The sequence below is a fragment of the Leopardus geoffroyi genome, chromosome D3, assembly GCF_018350155.1.
Source record: "Leopardus geoffroyi isolate Oge1 chromosome D3, O.geoffroyi_Oge1_pat1.0, whole genome shotgun sequence".
In the NCBI taxonomy this organism is placed as follows: Eukaryota; Metazoa; Chordata; class Mammalia; order Carnivora; family Felidae; genus Leopardus; species Leopardus geoffroyi.
In genome coordinates, this window is record NC_059339.1 from 20,624,050 (window position 1) to 20,641,735 (window position 17,686).

At 46.8% G+C, this 17,686-nt stretch overlaps 3 protein-coding genes and 1 gene segment (V, D, J or C); all 4 read right to left on the reverse strand.

The window, feature by feature from the left end:
• The window catches only part of LOC123587584 (immunoglobulin lambda-1 light chain-like), an 876,584-nt gene that overhangs the window by 589,673 nt on the left and 269,225 nt on the right, over positions 1-17,686 (reverse strand). Inside the window, exons 1-2 of one of the 4 annotated variants that reach the window (XM_045457479.1) lie at positions 12,836-12,971; positions 12,436-12,724 (exon numbers count right to left, since the gene is read on the reverse strand). The exons of 2 other annotated variants lie outside the window; for them this stretch is intronic. In XM_045457479.1, the coding sequence (XP_045313435.1) occupies positions 12,436-12,724; positions 12,836-12,881 (335 nt within the window). In that variant the 5' untranslated portion in view covers positions 12,882-12,971. Of the gene's footprint in view, positions 1-12,432; positions 12,725-12,835; positions 12,972-17,686 lie in introns of those variants that run through there. One more of the 4 variants, XM_045457480.1, reaches the window with a different exon arrangement.
• LOC123587586 overlaps positions 1-17,686 on the reverse strand; it is a 1,001,573-nt gene that overhangs the window by 566,415 nt on the left and 417,472 nt on the right.
• Positions 1-17,686, reverse strand: part of LOC123587588 (immunoglobulin lambda-1 light chain-like) — an 824,513-nt gene that overhangs the window by 561,528 nt on the left and 245,299 nt on the right. The gene's annotated exons all lie outside the window — the stretch shown is intronic.
• Positions 1-17,686, reverse strand: part of LOC123587590 (immunoglobulin lambda-1 light chain-like) — a 577,236-nt gene that overhangs the window by 553,021 nt on the left and 6,529 nt on the right. The gene's annotated exons all lie outside the window — the stretch shown is intronic.

A 17,686-nucleotide genomic window follows, 5' to 3' on the forward strand; every position in this document is an offset into this window, starting at 1 on the left:
CAGACAGGCACAACCCTCAGGGACACTGGTCCCCAGGATAACCTGCCCCAGCATCCAGGAATTTCTGTTCAGCTTGTATGAAACAGAAAATGTGTGCCTATAAGGACAGGCTTTGGGGACAGAATTGACAGGAAAAGGACAGATACTAGAGGCGGTTCATTGGGTTTGGTTTCAAGCGTCCGTTTTAGGCTAAACAAAGAGGGAAGCAACAGTTTTGACAGAAAGTGGGGCTGAAGAAGGAAAGCCCTTCACTGTGGGCACAGCAGGTTTTCGTCTCAGCAGGAATTTCTGCTCAGCTTGTGTGAAACAGAAAATGTGTGCCTATAAGGACGGGTTTTGGGGAAAGAATTGACAGGAAAAGGACCTAGACTAGAGGAGGTTCGTTGGGTTTTGTTTTCAGGCCTCAGTATTAGGTCAAGGGGGAAGCAGCCGTGTTGCTTCCAACAAAGAGGGAAGCAGAAGGTGGGAGCTACACAAGAAAAGCCCATCACTGTGGGGACAGCAGGTTTTTGTCTCACTTCCCCACAGGCCTGGAGCTCTGTGTGAGCACTGAGACTATCGTCCCATGATGCACAATAATAATCAGCCTCGTCGTCAGCCTGCAGCCCAGTGATGGTCAGGGAGCCTGAGCTGCCAGACTTGGAGCCAGAGAATCGATCGGGGACCCCGGAGGGTCGTTTGTTATTCTCATAAATCAGGAGGCTGGGGGCCGTTCCTGGGACTTGTCGGTACCAGCTCACATAATTACCACCCCGATGTTGGAGCTGCTCCCAGTGCGGGAGATGGTGACCCTCTGGCCCAGGGACCCCGACACCGAGGGCGGCTGAGTCAACACTGACTGGGCCCAGGACCCTGGAAGGGGTAGAAACACAGAGAGGGTGATGCTGGGGTCTGGACACAAGACAGTGGAAGCAGGACCCACATGTCCTCCCAGAGCCCCTTCCAGGGTGCCCTCATCCAGTCACCTGTGCAGTGAGCGAGGAGAGTGAGAAGGAAAGGAGACCAGGCCATGGGGGTGGTCATCACCGATTCTGTCTTCTGTGCCTCACGGCTGAGCAGAGCCTCCCCTAACCTCTCCCTTCCCCTCTTCATCTTCTGAGGGAGGGAGGGCCCCCTCCATGCAAATGAGACCCCAGCCCTCTGACCCCTCCCTGGGCCTGTGTCAGTTCCCTCTGCCTGAGGATGTCAGGGGGCTGGTCGAGGGGGGGCTGTTTCCGGCCACGGGGTGAGGAGGACACAGTTGTGAGCCGTGTGCAGGGGGCACTGACAGTACAGGTGGCAGGTTTCAGTTCTCATCAGCCTGGAACCCACAGCAATGGGTCCTGTGAGCCCCCTGGTGTTCGGACTCAGAGCCGCCATTGTTTGACCTGGCAGCCAAGTGCACCAAAGAGAGCTCGTGTGCCCCCACTGCGCTGCCCACTGTACCCCGACAAGGGTCAGTCCAGGTGTCCCTCTAGGGAACCTCCCATAACCTAAGCCAGACTGGATGCTCTACTCAGACTCCTCAGGGAGACTGGGTCCAGGCCGCCTGGAGGGGTCATGGGTCAGGAAGGAGGTGGTGTCTCTACCAAAAGTCCACTTAGATCAAGATCATGCCCAGTGCAATGATGAGTACCACCGGACACGTGGACCCTTCAGTGTAGGATTCTGTGTCCTTTCCTGTTACGTGATTTGTCCCGGGTTTCCAGAGCTCACCTTCTTCTAACTTTCCCGCAGCACTGAGGAGAGAGGGAGAGCTTCTGTTCAGGCTGTGGGGAGAAACAGTTGTGTGTATTCCTCGGGGCGTTACGCAAAAAAATCTTTGTCATCTGTCACTATGTCTGCTTGTTGAAAACAATAGCTCTCCTCATACTATGTGCAGTGATTCCTTCCAGGATCTTCTCTCCCAGCAAAGAGACCCAAGTCTGTAGGAGCCTCGAGTGTGACACTGACCTCAGAGCCCAAAGGACAAACTTGCAGGCCGTTCTAGGAGGGAAGGAGAGACAGCAGCAGGTGCTCTGACAAGGATCCAGTGACACAGTTTATGTGTTAGTCAGCACTTAGCCCAGTGTGCCCTTTGAATGGGTGTGTGCTCCTTTACACAAAATTTCTCTCAGTAAGATTTATTTCAGTCAATGACATCGTTATTATGAAAAGGCAGGTACAATCACTAGGATAGTTCTCTCAGCTCTGTATTTCTTACAGAGAACACATGAAATTGTGGTTAAAAACATGGATGGAAAAACAATGCAAAAAGGATGCCTGCTATAAACTTTTTGCAAAGTCATGTTTTCTTTGCCACCAGCTTGCTATGGTGGAGTTGTTCTATAAGTAGGTGAGTGTGGCATGATGTCCAATGAAAGCCCAGGGGGAGTCTGTTCCTGTGAACCGCAGCCATCTCAGTGATTCAATTAATAAGCACACACAGAGCTTCTAGGAGCGAGCGATTTGGGGTCAGACCTGTCTCTGGGGTGAGCACAGTTCTACCTAGGTTCTTTGTGTCCAGCATATTCAGGAGAGAGCAATAGTTCACCCAGCCACCATGACTAGAGGAGTGAATTTCTATTCACCAAGGCTACATGAATCTTCGGTCAAAGATCCCACATGTGAGTGGTGGAGAGGTGGAGATGAGGGGGACTATGTCCCTGAGGTCACAGGCATTGTGGCCCCAGTTTGAGACAGAAGAATTTTCATCCGAACTCCAACCTGGCTGGAGGTGTCACTGGGGGGACTGAGGGAGTAACAGTCCAGCATTAAGAGCACAGGGAGAGTGCGATACATCTCCCTGGGCTTTGAGCTGTGTGGGAGCAAACCTGAAGCTGCTATTCCAGAACCAATGTACTGATCAGCCTCAAGTGCTGACTGGAGCCCAAGGGGGTCAGAGGCTGAGCTGCCCACAGCGATAGAGACTCACCCTGGGATTCCTGAGTGTCAACGTGTCTTAGGAGTGAAGGTGATCAGGGCGAGTCCCGGCTGCTCAGTGACAGGACACTGGTCACACTGGATGTCGCTGGAGTTTCCTGATGATGAGGATGCTTCCTCCTGGGCTTGTGACCCTGAGGTTGGCTGGATGAGCACAGGGAGAAAGAGAAACCAGGAAGCTACAAAATCCAGAACACCATATACTCAGATAGAGGAGAGATCCGTGTGTGTGTGTGTGTGTGTGTGTGTGTGTATGTGAGAGAGAGAGAGGGAGAGAAAGAGAGAGAGAATGGAAAACCTTTCCTTCAGAGGCCACACATGAAGACAAGTGTATCCCTGTCCCCTTATGTCCTCTCTGAATTTGCTGAGTGTTGTGTTGGTCCCCATGAAAACCCATCCCTGGGGCTGGCTCTCTGTATGACCGTCCAGCATTCTGGAGCTTGGAACTCAAGAAAGCCAATGTCTGGAAGGCCACTTCTCTGGCACGAGTATGAAACTTACACAAGGAGAGTAATATGGTCTGAATTAGTTCAAATAGGAATTTCACTGAATCAGAATGTCAGGCCTTGTGGATGGGCCTTCTATCCATTCTCATTCCTGTAGACACATTTCCCATAGCTGTGGGGTCTTCAGGTCTTAGGAAGCACAAGATAAGGGCTGATCACACAGCCCCTTCTTCATGCCCTTCACATCACAGCCCTCCCCCACTGTGCCTCTCGTATCCCCTGATACCTCCATTGGGTGACCGTCAGAGAGTGTCTACTGTTATTTTGCAAAAGGGTTAATGCTTGACACTGCATTGCTTGGTGCCAAAGTGTGTGGCTGAGTGAGTGTCCTGATGGTCTTAGAAACCAATATTCTCAAGACCAAGAAAAGCTGTCATGTATTGAAATATGCAGCCAATCCTTCCTTCGTTCACTATGGCAAAAGTTACCCTGTGTGCAGCCTCAGTCATTCTGAAGGAGGAAGTAATTGCATGAATCGCTTCTCTGTGCAAATCCTCAAAGGCTGGGTGAACATTCATCTCACGCAAATACAATAATCATGTTGTCGTATTACAGAGATTGATGAGGTTGGTGGGGCAGGAACACTACAATCAGAGATGAGAGCAGGAATCACATGAGGAAGTGATTTCCTGCTGGTCCATTTCTGCAACGTCTCTGTAGAGATGGACCCTGGAGAGTGAAAACTCTTGCAAGATTATAGTTTTCTCTGAAATCCTAACATAGAGATGGTTTTCGGGCCTGAAGGGCCATAGAGAGAGACGGAAGGCCTGAGGGAAGCAGGAGAAGAGGGGAGACGAGCAGAGTGTGTGTGGGGGAGGGTGCAGTGCGGAGAGTCTGAAGACTTTGGGACTCACTTTTTGTCAATGGGTGAGAGAGGAAATTGTGACTCTGACCAAGGTGCTTATTAACATGTCAGATATGGATGTGTCATCAGTAACACAAGAGACACACTTTACGGCTTGAGATTTGTGGATGAACGTGAGTACCTCTGTCACCATTTTCAGTGCAGACAACAGTACTGTGTGACCTTAGAAACTATACACGTGTCTCTGCCCCTAGATGCTGACACCGAGTTTCTGAAAATCTTGTCATTTTCTAAGTGAAAAGAACAGTAGAAACATCCTAGTTCTAATGATGTGGCTCTGGGTGGGCTCCCTGAAGCCTCCTGGTTGGCGCTGGTCCCCAGAAAGACCAAGGCTTGGTCAGAGGCTGGGCATCTTCACCCCTCATACCTGAGAGACAGGAAAAAGGCTGGCAGTGTAGTTAATGTCTGATCATGTCTCCCCGAATCCTCAATAAAATCACCAAGTACAGTGTTTGAAGAGCTTCTGGTTTGGCGAACACATCCACTCCCAGAACAGATGCACCTCAACTCCCCAGGGACTGATGCTCCGGTGCTGGGGACGCTCCTAGACCTGACACTAGGCGGCTCTTCATGACTTGTTCCCCTGTCCCCTTCATCATATCCTTTAATGAACTGACTAAAGGAGTCAGTGTTTCCCTGAGTTCTGTGAGCCCCTCAGGCGAATAAATGGAACGCATCGAGGGAGTTGTGGGAACCTCCAATTTGTCGCACGTTGGACAGAGGGTACAGGTGAGCTACTAGCTGCTGTTGGCATCAAAATGGGGAGCAGCCTCCTGGTGCTGAGCCCTTCACCTGTGCACATGTCACCGTTTCCTGGCAGATAAACCTCGGTGTGAAATTCAGGTAAATTTGAGGACACTCTCCACATGTCCCAGAGGGTTCCTTGTTGTGGGAAAACACATAAACACACAAACATGTAATCAACGACCAGCAGTGTGTAAAGTGAATTATTCTGAGACTAGTAAAGGAGAGACAACAAGAGAGAGAGAGACTGAGGTTCATGCTGTGAAAGGATTTATTCTACAGACCCCATAGGCCTGTGCCATCGGGCTCTATTCCCTCACCTGTGTGCGCTCCTGGGACACCTGTGCTGTCTCAGGCAACAGCATGATCTGTGTGTTATTCCTTCTTCCTCAAGGACACGGGACCCCTCAGAGGACTCCCTCCTACAGGAGCGTCCACACAAGTGTCTCAGCACAGGATGCTCAGAGACAAGGCTTTCAGCCCCAAGTGTTTTGGTCTCACTCGCTCTTCCTCTAAGACACTGTAAGGAAAGCTGCTCCCACTGCCAGGATCTGTAGCACAAGAGAAGCTTCGTGCTTGGCTGCTCATCAGAGATGAGCAGAATTCCTGCATTGACCCAGGCATCTTTGGATTCAGAGAAGCAACTGGGGACCCCGGACACTGGTGCTTATTTGAGTGTGAAGAGAACCAAAGAAGATACCAGGGAGGGCTCCCTGGCTTCTCTGGACCCTGTCTATGTAGTAGCTGCAAACACGGAATCCACTGTTCATGGTGCAGGTGAGTCTGGCTGTTGTTCCTGGAGATGCATAGAGAGGGGGTGCCTGGGTCAGCACAGGCTGGGAGAGAAGCCTGCAAACACAGACACTCAGGGGGGATGCGGCTAGAAAGGAAAAGAAAAAGCATCTGTCAGGTCACTGAGCACAGAAAGAGTGATTTGGAGCCCACCCTGTGTCCACCAGGCCTGTCCCTACCTGTGCAGTGAGGGAGGAGCTTAAGGAAGACAGGAGTCCAGGCCATGGTGGCACAGCCTCTGGTCCCCACACTGGGCTGGGCTGCCCCAGGCTCTCATTTCCCCTCCACCCCTGACACAGGAGGGGCTGTCCATGCACATGGGTCCCATTCAGTGACAGTCCAGCCCCTCCCTGAGCCCTGGTGCTGGAGCCCAGCCCACACCACACACTGAGGAGGGTGGAGGTAGGACTCACCCCCCGGGGAGAGCTCTGGAACAAGCACGTGCTGAGACAGCTCAAAGCCTCCAGGTTGGGCTCCTTTGGGTGATTGGTCGTCACTGACCAGCACTGTGGGGACCACAGGGCTGTTGCAAGCACATCCTATTAAAGTCATGTTGAAACATGAAAAATGAATACAACCTACTGTGAGCGATAGCTCCTATTAAGAATACATTGAATGCATACTTTCTCAAAAAGTTACAATTTGGCTATACTAAAAATATATTGAGTGTATAGACCAATTTTAATAGAAAAATGGAAAATGTTATTCTAGAAGCACTCCATAGAAATGCATAAGATACAGATGTTTTCACAGGGGACAACTAACAAAACTTCGGAATTGAGAAGATTATTTTTTATTTGCTCCTTGTTTTCTCATAATATCAAAAGGTATATAATATTTCTTAGTTCCTTTACAAGGGTTATAAAACTCAAAAGTACACTTTAAAAAACATTGCACAAAAAGGAAAATTACAGACCATTATTATTAAATAGTGATAGAAATACTCTGTGTAAAATATTAACAAAGAGACCACAATACCATACTAATAAACTGATACACAATTATTAAGTGTGATTTATTCCAATGATACAGTTGGGTCACATAGTAAGAAAATCTTTACTTACCTTCCATCTTATTACAGTAAGAGATACGATCATATTGCCCCAATTGGTCTCAAAGAGCCTTTGGCCAAATTTCACACCAAATCCTAATAAGAGCCACACAAACACAAAAACAGATCCATTTACAACATGGTAAAACACACACTCTCACACACTTATGATGTGGTCCTGAGGCCGGCATCCTTGTTCATGGAGTAGCGAGGGGACCAGTTCCACAAGGATCAAGAACTTGCAAAGGGAATCTTCACGTCCATTATTTTACAACATTATTCCTCACGTGTTAGACAATGTAACTAAAAAGCCAAAATCGATGTTTCCTACTTTGCATGGATGGGAAAGGACAAGTGGTCACTCTTGAAGTCCCAGATGGATGTCATGGCCTTAGACAGGGCTGTGCTGTGGCAGCAGTGACAGCAGAGATCTTAGTGAGTGATTAGTCTCAGTGTTGGTGACTTGCTGGTGACACTTAGTACCAGAGACACGATGGGTGGAACAAACGCAGCAGAGAAGAGGTCTTGTCCCACGTGACTGGGTGAAAAGCCCTGTGCAAGGTGTGGGGCAGTGACTCCGGATCTGAAGTGATTATTTCCTCCCACTCTGGCTGCATCCTATGTGATGTCAATCTTCACATGGATGGGGCATCTGTCCCACACCCAGAATAGGACATATTGCAGAGGTTTCCAGTGGGGACCTTGGCTCGAGTGACCAGGTTACTAAGAGATGGGTTGTGAGTCTGGTGTCGCTGCCCCTGCTCCTTGATGACCTGAGGAGAGAGCATGTCCTGTGTGACCTCAGGGGCTGCTTTCTGTAAAATCTGGCAAAGGCTCCCTGTATAAAGGACTGAAGGAGACACTCCAGGACATGGTGGACAGCACACAGAGCTCTGTTCCCTGAGGTTCCGTTGAAGGGATTCTGCCCACAAGCTGCCTTATCCTCTGGCCAGGTCCTGAGAGCCCACCTCCTCCTGGGAAATGCGCTCTGTCTATTCCTTGTGTATAAGCCTGCAATTCTCCAGACGCCAGAGGGAAAAAGGAAGAAGTGATCCACGTTGGAAGCAATGTGGTGATGCAGCCAGATGCAGGGGCTCACAGGGCAATGGACGCTCTCAGGTGGAGGCAGGTCACACAGCCCTGAGGCTCCAGTGTGCCTACTGCCCCCCAGGCAGCTTAGCTGCCGACCCTCACTCTGCAGGCCCCTGTTCGCTCTGCTCCCCTGCTGCCCTAGGCACCGTGTCCTCCAGCTGCTGTGATCCCCTGTGCACACCAAGCAGAATGTTCATTTGGACAGCAGTCGTACTGATGTTGTGACCCATGGGAGTGGAGTATGAAAGGGCCTTTCTGGGTCCCTTATTGGAACCATGACACTCTCACGTTTGGAAAAGTATCTCAGTGGAAGCTTGTGATTTGGTTCGAAATGTCCATCTCTGCCAACAGTATCCCCAGAACTGCTCTGTGTCTCCTGTTCACAGATGCTGCACGTGGTAAATGTAAGGACAGCGAAGGGGTGTCGCTGGGACACACATATGGGGACACGGCCCGTGTGCATGTGCGGCGTGCAGGGGAGCTGGGACAAAGAGGTCTTTACAGAGCTGTGGTACGTAAGGGGGGAGCTGTAGGGTGAGCCGAGGGATGTCCCTGAGAGGAGGAGCCCTGGGTCAGAGGTCAGGGCATGTGTCAAGGCCCGAGAAACAGGGGTGGCTGCTTGTTGATGACTCTAGTGGACATCCACTGGAGGTCTACGAGGTAGGCCAACTGACCACCTGAATCCAGCATCTCCAAATGGAATCGAAAGGCAAACCTAGGAAGAGAAATATACCTTCCTTAACCCTGAAATCTGGTTGGACTCGTTGTGCATGCGTGTGCATGTACGTATATTCAAGGGCCACAATATATGAATACTTCACGTAAAACATCTGATCCTTGTCTTTCATAGTGAGTCAGGTGATGACCCAACATGCTCCATGACCTTGAGAGTTTAGTTTGTCCTTTGTAGCACTAGGTGTCTGCAGCTTACTGCTACGTCCTTGGTGCTCAGGAAATGGTTTTGAATGAAAAGGAATAGATCAGTGAATTAAAAAAGGAAAAAATACCAATCTCCACGTTCTTTACCTTGTGGCTAAAGCTGGCATCGTTCTTTCTTTCTTTTGGGCCATCATCATCCATTCAAATTGTGAACCACACACACGGGCGTCATCTTGGACACGTCCTGCGACCTCACACACAGCCTCCAGGTCATTCCTAAATCCAGCGTTTTCCACACCAAAAGCCATGTTACAATGTACACGCTGCCCAAAGCAATCTATACACTCCATGCAATTCCCATGAAAATTCCAGAGACATTTTTCACAGAAATGGAAAAAATCTCCTGACTTTTATACACAACCAGAAAGACCCCAAATTGCCAGACAATATTGAGAGAGAAGAACAAAGCTGGAGGCACCAGACTCCCTGCTTTTGAGTTATATTACAAAGCTATAGTAATGAAAACCAGTAGGGCATTGGCCTAGAAAGAAACACGTGGATTGATGCGACAGAATAAAAAGACCAGATGAATCAAACAAGACCCCTCTTCCCCAGTTTTCTAGTAGTCACCTCCCTGACTGTGGTCCCGCTCAAGATTCTGCCTGCAAACGTTTTTGTTCTGTGCGATGGCCCAGATGTCTGTGCCTGGCCTCAGGCCTGGGGAAGGGTGCCATGGGGTTGGAGGGAGAAAGGTGATGTAAGGGAGTGAGTCAGAGCTGAGCACTCCCGGGGCCCCTGAGGCCCAGGTGAGGGACAGTCACACTGCAATGTGGACCGTGTTTCCTTAGTATATGAGAGCCATTCGAGTATTTTCCTGCTGGCCTGGCCCAGAGCCCAGTCCTCTCAGGGCAGTCTGAGCAGCCCACCGTTGACCCCAGTCCTGGTCACCCAGTTGCTCTGACAACACACAGCATCCCTAGAGGACGCTGTGACCTTTGCAGACGGATATTTGAGCTTTCAGTGTCCAGGGAAGGAGCATGAGTGCATCCTCTCCTGGGTGCTTGGGATGGAGACGTTAATTTTCTTCAGGTCCCTAACAGCGTCCAGGCTGCTCACCATAGGGCTTAATTTACAGTGTTTATGTTCCTGGACATATTAGTGTTCCCTGACAATGGGTTTGCTTGCTGCAGGGCCCTGGCATCACTACCAGTCTCCAGTCTGAATTTGTTTTAATGTTTGCTTTTTTTTCAAGACACAGAGAGACAGAAAGATACAGAAAGAGCAGGGAGTTACAGAGAGAGAGCGGGAGACACAGAATCAGAAGCAGGCTCCAGGCTCTGATTTCGTGGCACAGAGCCCAAGGCAGAGCTTTGGCTCACGAACCACGAGACCATGACCTGAGCCAGATTCCTAAGCTTAATCGACCGGGCCAACCAGGCATGCCTACCAGTCTCCAATCAAAACCAATTTCAAGGCCTCATATTTCCCAGGTTCACTCCCGGTTCCTATGTGATAAAAAGTCCATGGGGGTTATCCTTGAACTTTGAATACTTTTTGCTGTTGTTGCTGTATTATGAGGATCTCCTGTTATCCCACCACCTCCATGGTACAGGCTCTGGGGCATTTGAAGTCTCCGTTTGTCAACAGACTACCTGTTCTCCGCAGAGAAGTATCCACTGTACTTAATTCCCAATCTGGGCGTTAACCAGGCCTTTATACTTAGTCTGGAATTTAATTTTCTTCTCTGGTATACTTATGACCCCTTTGCCTCTCTATTGGTCCAGTTTTGTAAGTGTTCTCAGGATGAACATTGATATAAACCATTATACAGTACAGGGGAATCTACCTTCTTAGAAATTTGTTCTCTGCTCATCCATTAAGGGGCATTCAGGGAAGGGAATCCCACTCACATTCAACCCTATTATCTTTATTTGGTAAATGTTCCATGGGTTAACAGTGAAAAGGCAACAAAATGTCTGGATTTCTTCCGGTAACACCAGGGTTCTCTCCACAAGGTAGGATGGGTTCATAGGCTTTTTTCTCTAAAATATGAGATTCCTTTCAGCATCATTCCAGACCGAGTCAGAGGGAAAACAAAGACAGAGAAAGCCTAGAACACATGCAGTTACACCCTACTGGTCTCACCCTGGTAATTACATCTGCAACAGTCTCATTTCCAAGTAAGGTCTCATCCTGAAATATGGGAGTTTTTAGAACTTTTGATCACATGAATTGTTGGAGACACAGTGCAACGCGTAACAATTAATATCCAGAGTTTATTCAGATTTTTTAGTTTTTACCAAGTGGCCTTTTTCTGTTGTATGATCCAGTTTAAGATTCTTTGTGACATTGAGTTGTGAATTGTCCTTAAGCTTCTCTTACTGTGACACTTCTTCAGACTGTCCCTCTTGTTGGTGCCTTTGTGCATACTTACTGAGTGGGGGTTATGCCTGACGTCATTCAAGCCAAGGGTTTACACCTGTTCCCTGAAATCTCTGCACGGGAATGTGTCTCATGTGATTCCATATATTTATACCATCAGTGAACAATATGGACGGCAGACATATGTGTAGACACTGAGTTACAACCCAGTCCTTTTATGTTCCTGTGGTTGAAATCTTTCTAGTTTTGCCTCATGGGGGCCCTTTAAGTTGGTTCGTGAGCTCGTAGACACTCCCTGTCCTTGTGTGTGCTCACACGGGTATGTGTGGTGGTTGTGCGCTGATTTGCTTGCGTATGTTTGGGAGACAAAGACAGACAATGACAGAGTGTCATTTAAGGGTCATTAGTATCATATAGAATAATCTGTGGCTCAGAGTGTTTTCCTCTGTTCACACGATTCATTCTTTTTCAGCGTTTAGCACCCCTGTGACCTACAGATGTTTGCAGAGTTTTGCTTCTTCCAATGTTGGATATAATTATCAAATTATTTATAAAAGTGGCACCTCCTGGGTGACCTCTTGTTGGTTCCTGGTTTGGATGATTATTTTAAACCTAGAATAAATATCCATGTGCCAAGTTTAGGTTACTCTCAGGCTTTAGTGATTAGGAATCAGTTGTTATAAACATTAAAGTGCAGGGTTTTTCCTATGGACAAAATTTATGAAACTTATCCTCATAATTTTATAATTTTAAATTGGACCTTTTTTTTTTTTTTACAAATAATAGACAAGAAGAAGAGACTAGCCAGTGCCATGGAGATAATAGTACCAGATGCAAATAAGGCTGATGTATTTTTCAGGCACCACATGGGTAGAGTTCAGAGAAAAAATGAAAATGGTTCATTTATTTTAATATCAGAAGGAAAAATTGATATGATCTGGCCTAGAAGTAAAATACCTCAGCTGATAAAACAAGACATTTCTCTTTCATGAAGACTCTTTGTGTCGGAAAGGTTTTCTGAGAATGACTTTGAGGACAGAGAGGACAGGAGGAACCTCACTCACGGGAGGTGCCCTTGCATGGACCTGCGCCCAAGTCATCAGCCACGGAATGAGCAGAATCACAGGCTGAGCTGAGGAGGCACCTGCTGATGTGTTTCCCTCTTTACAGATGAGTAACTAGGTTTTTGTCTCACTTCCCCACAGGCCTGGACCACTGTGTAAGCACTGCTACTGCTGTACCACGATGAGCAGTAATAATCAGCCTCGTCCTCAGCCTGGAGCCCAGTGATGGTCAGGGTGCCTGTGCTGCCAGACTTGGAGCCGGAGAATCGATCAGGGACCCCGGAGGGTCGGTTGTTATTATCATAGATGATGGTTTTGGGGGCCATTCCTGGGATTTGTTGGTACCAGTGCACGTAACTACCAACTCCAGTGCAGGAGATGGTGACCCTCTGGCCCAGGGCCCCAGACACTGAGGATGGTTGAGTCAGTCCCGACTGAGCCCAAATCCCTGCAAAGAGAAACAACAGAGAGGATATTCCTGGGGTCTAGAGACAAGAGGAGGAATCAGGCCCACACTTGTGCTTCCGGGACCCCTTCCCGTGTCCCCACATCAAGTTACCTGTGCAGTGAGCGAGGAGGGTGACGAGGAGAGGGGACCAGGCCATGGTGGAGGTCAACACCGATCCTGCCTTCTGTTGCCTCACAGCTGAGCAGAGCCTCCCTTCACCTCTCCCTTCACCTCTTGATCTGTTGAGAGGGGGAGGGCCCAACCATGCAAATGCGACCCCCCTGTTTTCTGACTCCTCACTGACTTCTTTAGGTGCCTCTGTCTGAGGATGTCAGGGGGATGGGCAGGGTAGGGGCAATTTCAGGGCAGGGGTGGGGAGGTCACAGATGTGAGGCCTGAGCAGAGGGCACAGGCAGTGGCAGGTGGCAATTCACAGCTCTGATCTACCCTGACCCCAGAAAACAGGCCTTGAGTGCCCCCTAGCGTCCAGACACAGACATGCCAGTTTATGACTTGAGCAGAGCCCATCAGAGACCACTTCTGCCTCCCCACTGCTCTAGCCACTCTCCTCTGCCTAAGCGTTAGACCAGGTCTCCTCACGTGGCCCCCCATCACCTCAGGGCAGACTCTCTGTTCTACTCAGACTCCTGGGGGTGAGCCTGTTCATGGCTCCCTTGACTCTTAATGGTCAGGCCTGAGGAAGCCTGAGGAGGTGTCTCTACACACATTCCTCTAACAGTAAATGTGTATCGAAAGGGGAAGGAGGTAACTGGATATGACAGGAGGCTGGGCTCCAGGCGCCCATGCCAATGCAGGAAGCAGCAGAGAGCAGAGGGCAGCTCCCGTGGGGGCCTTTGGCAGATGGGACTTGACCTTGGTGAGATCGTTCTTATATGTGCTTCTTACCCAGAAGGAGTGTGTTGATTCACACTCTATCCCAGCATCTATGTCAATGTGCTCATTGTCAGACATCTCAGTGATTCCAGTTTTCTCTCCCAAAGTGCATCAGGAAATATCAGTGAGATCCTAAAGATCCCATCTGGGGCATCTGCTCTAGGATTCATGTATATTCTTTCTGAATTCCCTCCCAAATCCATGTTATCTCTGTTCCGGAGACCTTGCAAAGGACCTGGTTCCAAGCTATGTCTTCCGTGGTGGTCAAGAGGAACTTGAATGTCTTTCTGGTCCTTTTATTCTATGGCATCAATCTATGTGTCTTTTGAGAACAATACCACATTTGTTTTCATGAGTACAGCTTTGTAATATAATTTGAAAGTGCGAAGAATGGTGTCTCGAGGTTTGTTCCTTCTCAAGATTGCTTCGGCAATTTGGGGTCTTTACTGGTTCTATACAAAATTCAGGTTTTTTTTTTTTTATCTCTGTGCAAAACTTCATTGGAATTTTTATGGGGATTGCATTGAATTTATTTATTTTTTCAATATATGAAATTTATTGTCAAATTGGTTTCCATACAACACCCAATGCTCATCCCAAAAGGTGCCCTCCTCAATACTCATCACCCACCCTCCCCTCCCTCCCACCCCCCATCAACCCTCAGTTTGTTCTCAGTTTTTAACAGTCTCTTATGCTTTGGCTCTCTCCCACTCTAACCTCTTTTTTTTTTTTTCCTTCCCTTCCCCCATGGGTTTCTGTGTAGTTTCTCAAGATCCACATAAGAGTGAAACCATATGGTATCTGTCTTTCTCTGTATGGCTTATTTCACTTAGCATCACACTCTCCAGTTCCATCCACGTTGCTACAAAAGGCCATATTTCATTCTTTCTCATTGCCACGTAGTATTCCATTGTGTATATAAGCCACAATTTCTTTATTCATTCATCAGTTGATGGACATTTAGGCTCTTTCCACAATTTGGCTATTGTTGAGAGTGCTGCTATAAACATTGGGGTAGAAGTGCCCCTAGGCATCAGTACTCCTGTATCCCTTGGGTAAATTCCTAGCAGTGCTATTGCTGGGTCATAGGGTAGGTCTATTTTTAATTTTCTGAGGAACCTCCACACTGCTTTCCAGAGAGGCTGCACCAATTTGCATTCCCACCAACAGTGCAAGAGGGTTCCCGTTTCTCCACATCCTCTCCAGCATCTATAGTCTCTTGATTTGTTCATTTTGGCCACTCTGACTGGCGTGAGGTGATATCTGAGTGTGGTTTTGATTTGTATTTCCCTGATAAGGAGCGACGTTGAACATCTTTTCATGGGCCTGTTGGCCATCCGGATGTCTTCTTTAGAGAAGTGTCTTTTCATGTTTTCTGCCCATTTCTTCACTGGGTTATTTGTTTTTTGGGTGTGGAGTTTGGTGAGCTCTTTATAGATTTTGGATACTAGCCCTTTGTCCGATATGTCATTTGCAAATATCTTTTCCCATTCCGTTGGTTGCCTTTTAGTTTTGTTGGTTGTTTCCTTTGCTGTGCAGAAGCTTTTTATCTTCATAAGGTCCCAGTAATTCACTTTTGCTTTTAATTCCCTTGCCTTTGGGGATGTGTCGAGTAAGAGATTGCTACAGCTGAGGGCAGAGAGGTCTTTTCCTGCTTTCTCCTCTAGGGTTTTGATAGTTTCCTATCTCACATTCAGGTCCTTTATCCATTTTGAATTTATTTTTGTGAATGGTGTGAGAAAGTGGTCTAGTTTCCACCTTGTACATGTTGCTGTCCAATTCTCCCAGCACCATTTGTTAAAGAGACTGTCTTTTTTCCATTGGATGTTCTTTCCTGCTTTGTCAAAGATGAGTTGGCCATATGTTTGTGGGTCTAGTTCTGGGGTTTCTATTCTATTCCATTGGTCTATGTGTCTGTTTTTGTGCCAATACCATGCTGTCTTGAAAATGACAGCTTTGTAGTAGAGGCTAAAGTCTGGGATTGTGATGCCTCCTGCTTTGGTCTTCTTCAAAATTCCTTTGGCTATTCAGGGCCTTTTGTGGTTCCATATGAATTTTAGGATTGCTTGTTCTAGTTTCGAGAAGAATGCTGGTGCAATTTTGATTGGGATTGCATTGAATGTGTAGATAGCTTTGGGTAGTATTGACATTGTGACAATATTTATTCTTCCAATCCATGAGCAGGGAATGTCTTTCCATTTCTTTATATCTTCTTCAACTACCTTCATAATCTTTCTATAGTTTTCAGCATACAGATCTTTTACATCTTTGGTTAGATTTATTCCCAGGTACTTTATGCTTCTTGGTGCAATTGTGAATGGGATCAGTTTCTTTATTTATTTTTCTGTTGCTTCATTGTTAGTGTATAAGAATGCAACTGATTTCTGTACATTGATTTTGTATCCTGCCACTTTGCTGAATTCATGTATCAGTTCTAGCAGACTTCTGGTGGAGTCTATCGGATTTTCCATGTATAATATCATGTCATCTGCAAAAAGCGAAAGCTTGACTTCATCTTTTTCAAGTTTGATGCCTTTGATTTCCTTTTGTTGTCTGATTGCTGATGCTAGAACTTCCAGCACTATGTTAAACAACAGCGGTGAGAGTGGGCATCCCTGTCGTGTTCCTGATCTCAGGGAAAAAGCTGTCAGTTTTTCCCCATTGAGGATGATGTTAGCTGTGGGCTTTTCATAAATGGCTTTTATGATGTGTAAGTGTGTTCCTTCTCTCCCGACTTTCTCAAGGGTTTTTATTAAGAAAGGGTGCTGGATTTTGTCAAAGGCCTTTTCTGCATCAATTGACAGGATCATATGGCTCTTCTCTTTTTTTTTTATTAATGTGATGTATCACGTTGATTGATTTGAGAATGTTGAACCAGCCCTGCATCCCAGGAATGAATCCCACTTGATCATGGTGAAGAATTCTTTTTATATGCCGTTGAATTCTATTTGCTAGTATCTTATTGAGAATTTTTGCATCCATATTCATCAGGGATATTGGCCTGTAGTTCTCTTTTTTTATTGGGTCTCTGTCTGGTTTGGGAATCAAAGTAATGCTGGCTTCATAGAATGAGTCTGGAAGTTTTCCTTCCCTTTCTATTTCTTGGAATAGCTTGAGAAGGATAGGTATTATCTCTGCTTTAAACGTCTGGTAGAATTCCCCTGGGAAGCCATCTGGTCCTGGACTCTTATTTGTTGGGAGATTTTTGATAACCGATTCAATTTCTTCGCTGGTGATGGGTCTGTTCAAGCTTTCTATTTCCTCCTGATTGAGTTTTGGAAGAGTGTGGGTGTTTAGGAATTTGTCCATTTCTTCCAGGTTGTCCAATTTGTTGGCATATAATTTTTCATAGTATTTCCTGATAATTGTTTGTATCTCTGAGGGATTGGTTGTAATAATTCCATTTTCATTCTTGATTTTATCTATTTGGGTCATCTCCCTTTTCTTTTTGAGAAGCATGGCTAGAGGTTTGTCAATTTTGTTTATTTTTTCCAAAAACCAACTTTTGGTTTTGTTGATCTGCTCTACAGTTTTTTTAGATTCTATATTGTTTATTTCTGCTCTGATCTTTATTATTTCTCTTCTTCTGCTGGGTTTAGGCTGCCTTTGCTGTTCTGCTTCTAGTTCCTTTAGGTGTGCTGTTAGATTTTGTATTTGCGATTTTTCTTGTTTCTTGAGATAGGCCTGGATTGCGATGTGTTTTCCTCTCAGGACTGCCTTCGCTGCATCCCAAAGCGTCTGGATTGTTGTATTTTCATTTTCATTTGTTTCCATGTATTTTTTAATTTCTTCTCTAATTGCCTGGTTGACCCACTCATTCTTTAGTCAGGTGTTCTTTAACCTCCATGCTTTTGGAGGTTTTCCAGACTTTCTCCTGTGGTTGATTTCAAGCTTCATGGCATTGTGGTCTGAAAGTATGCATGGTATAATTTCGATTCTTGTAAACTTATGAAGGGCTGTTTTGTGACCCAGTATATGATCTATCTTGGAGAATGTTCCGTGTGCACTCGTGAAGAAAGTATATTCTGTTGCTTTGGGATGCAGAGTTCTAAATATATCTGTCAGGTC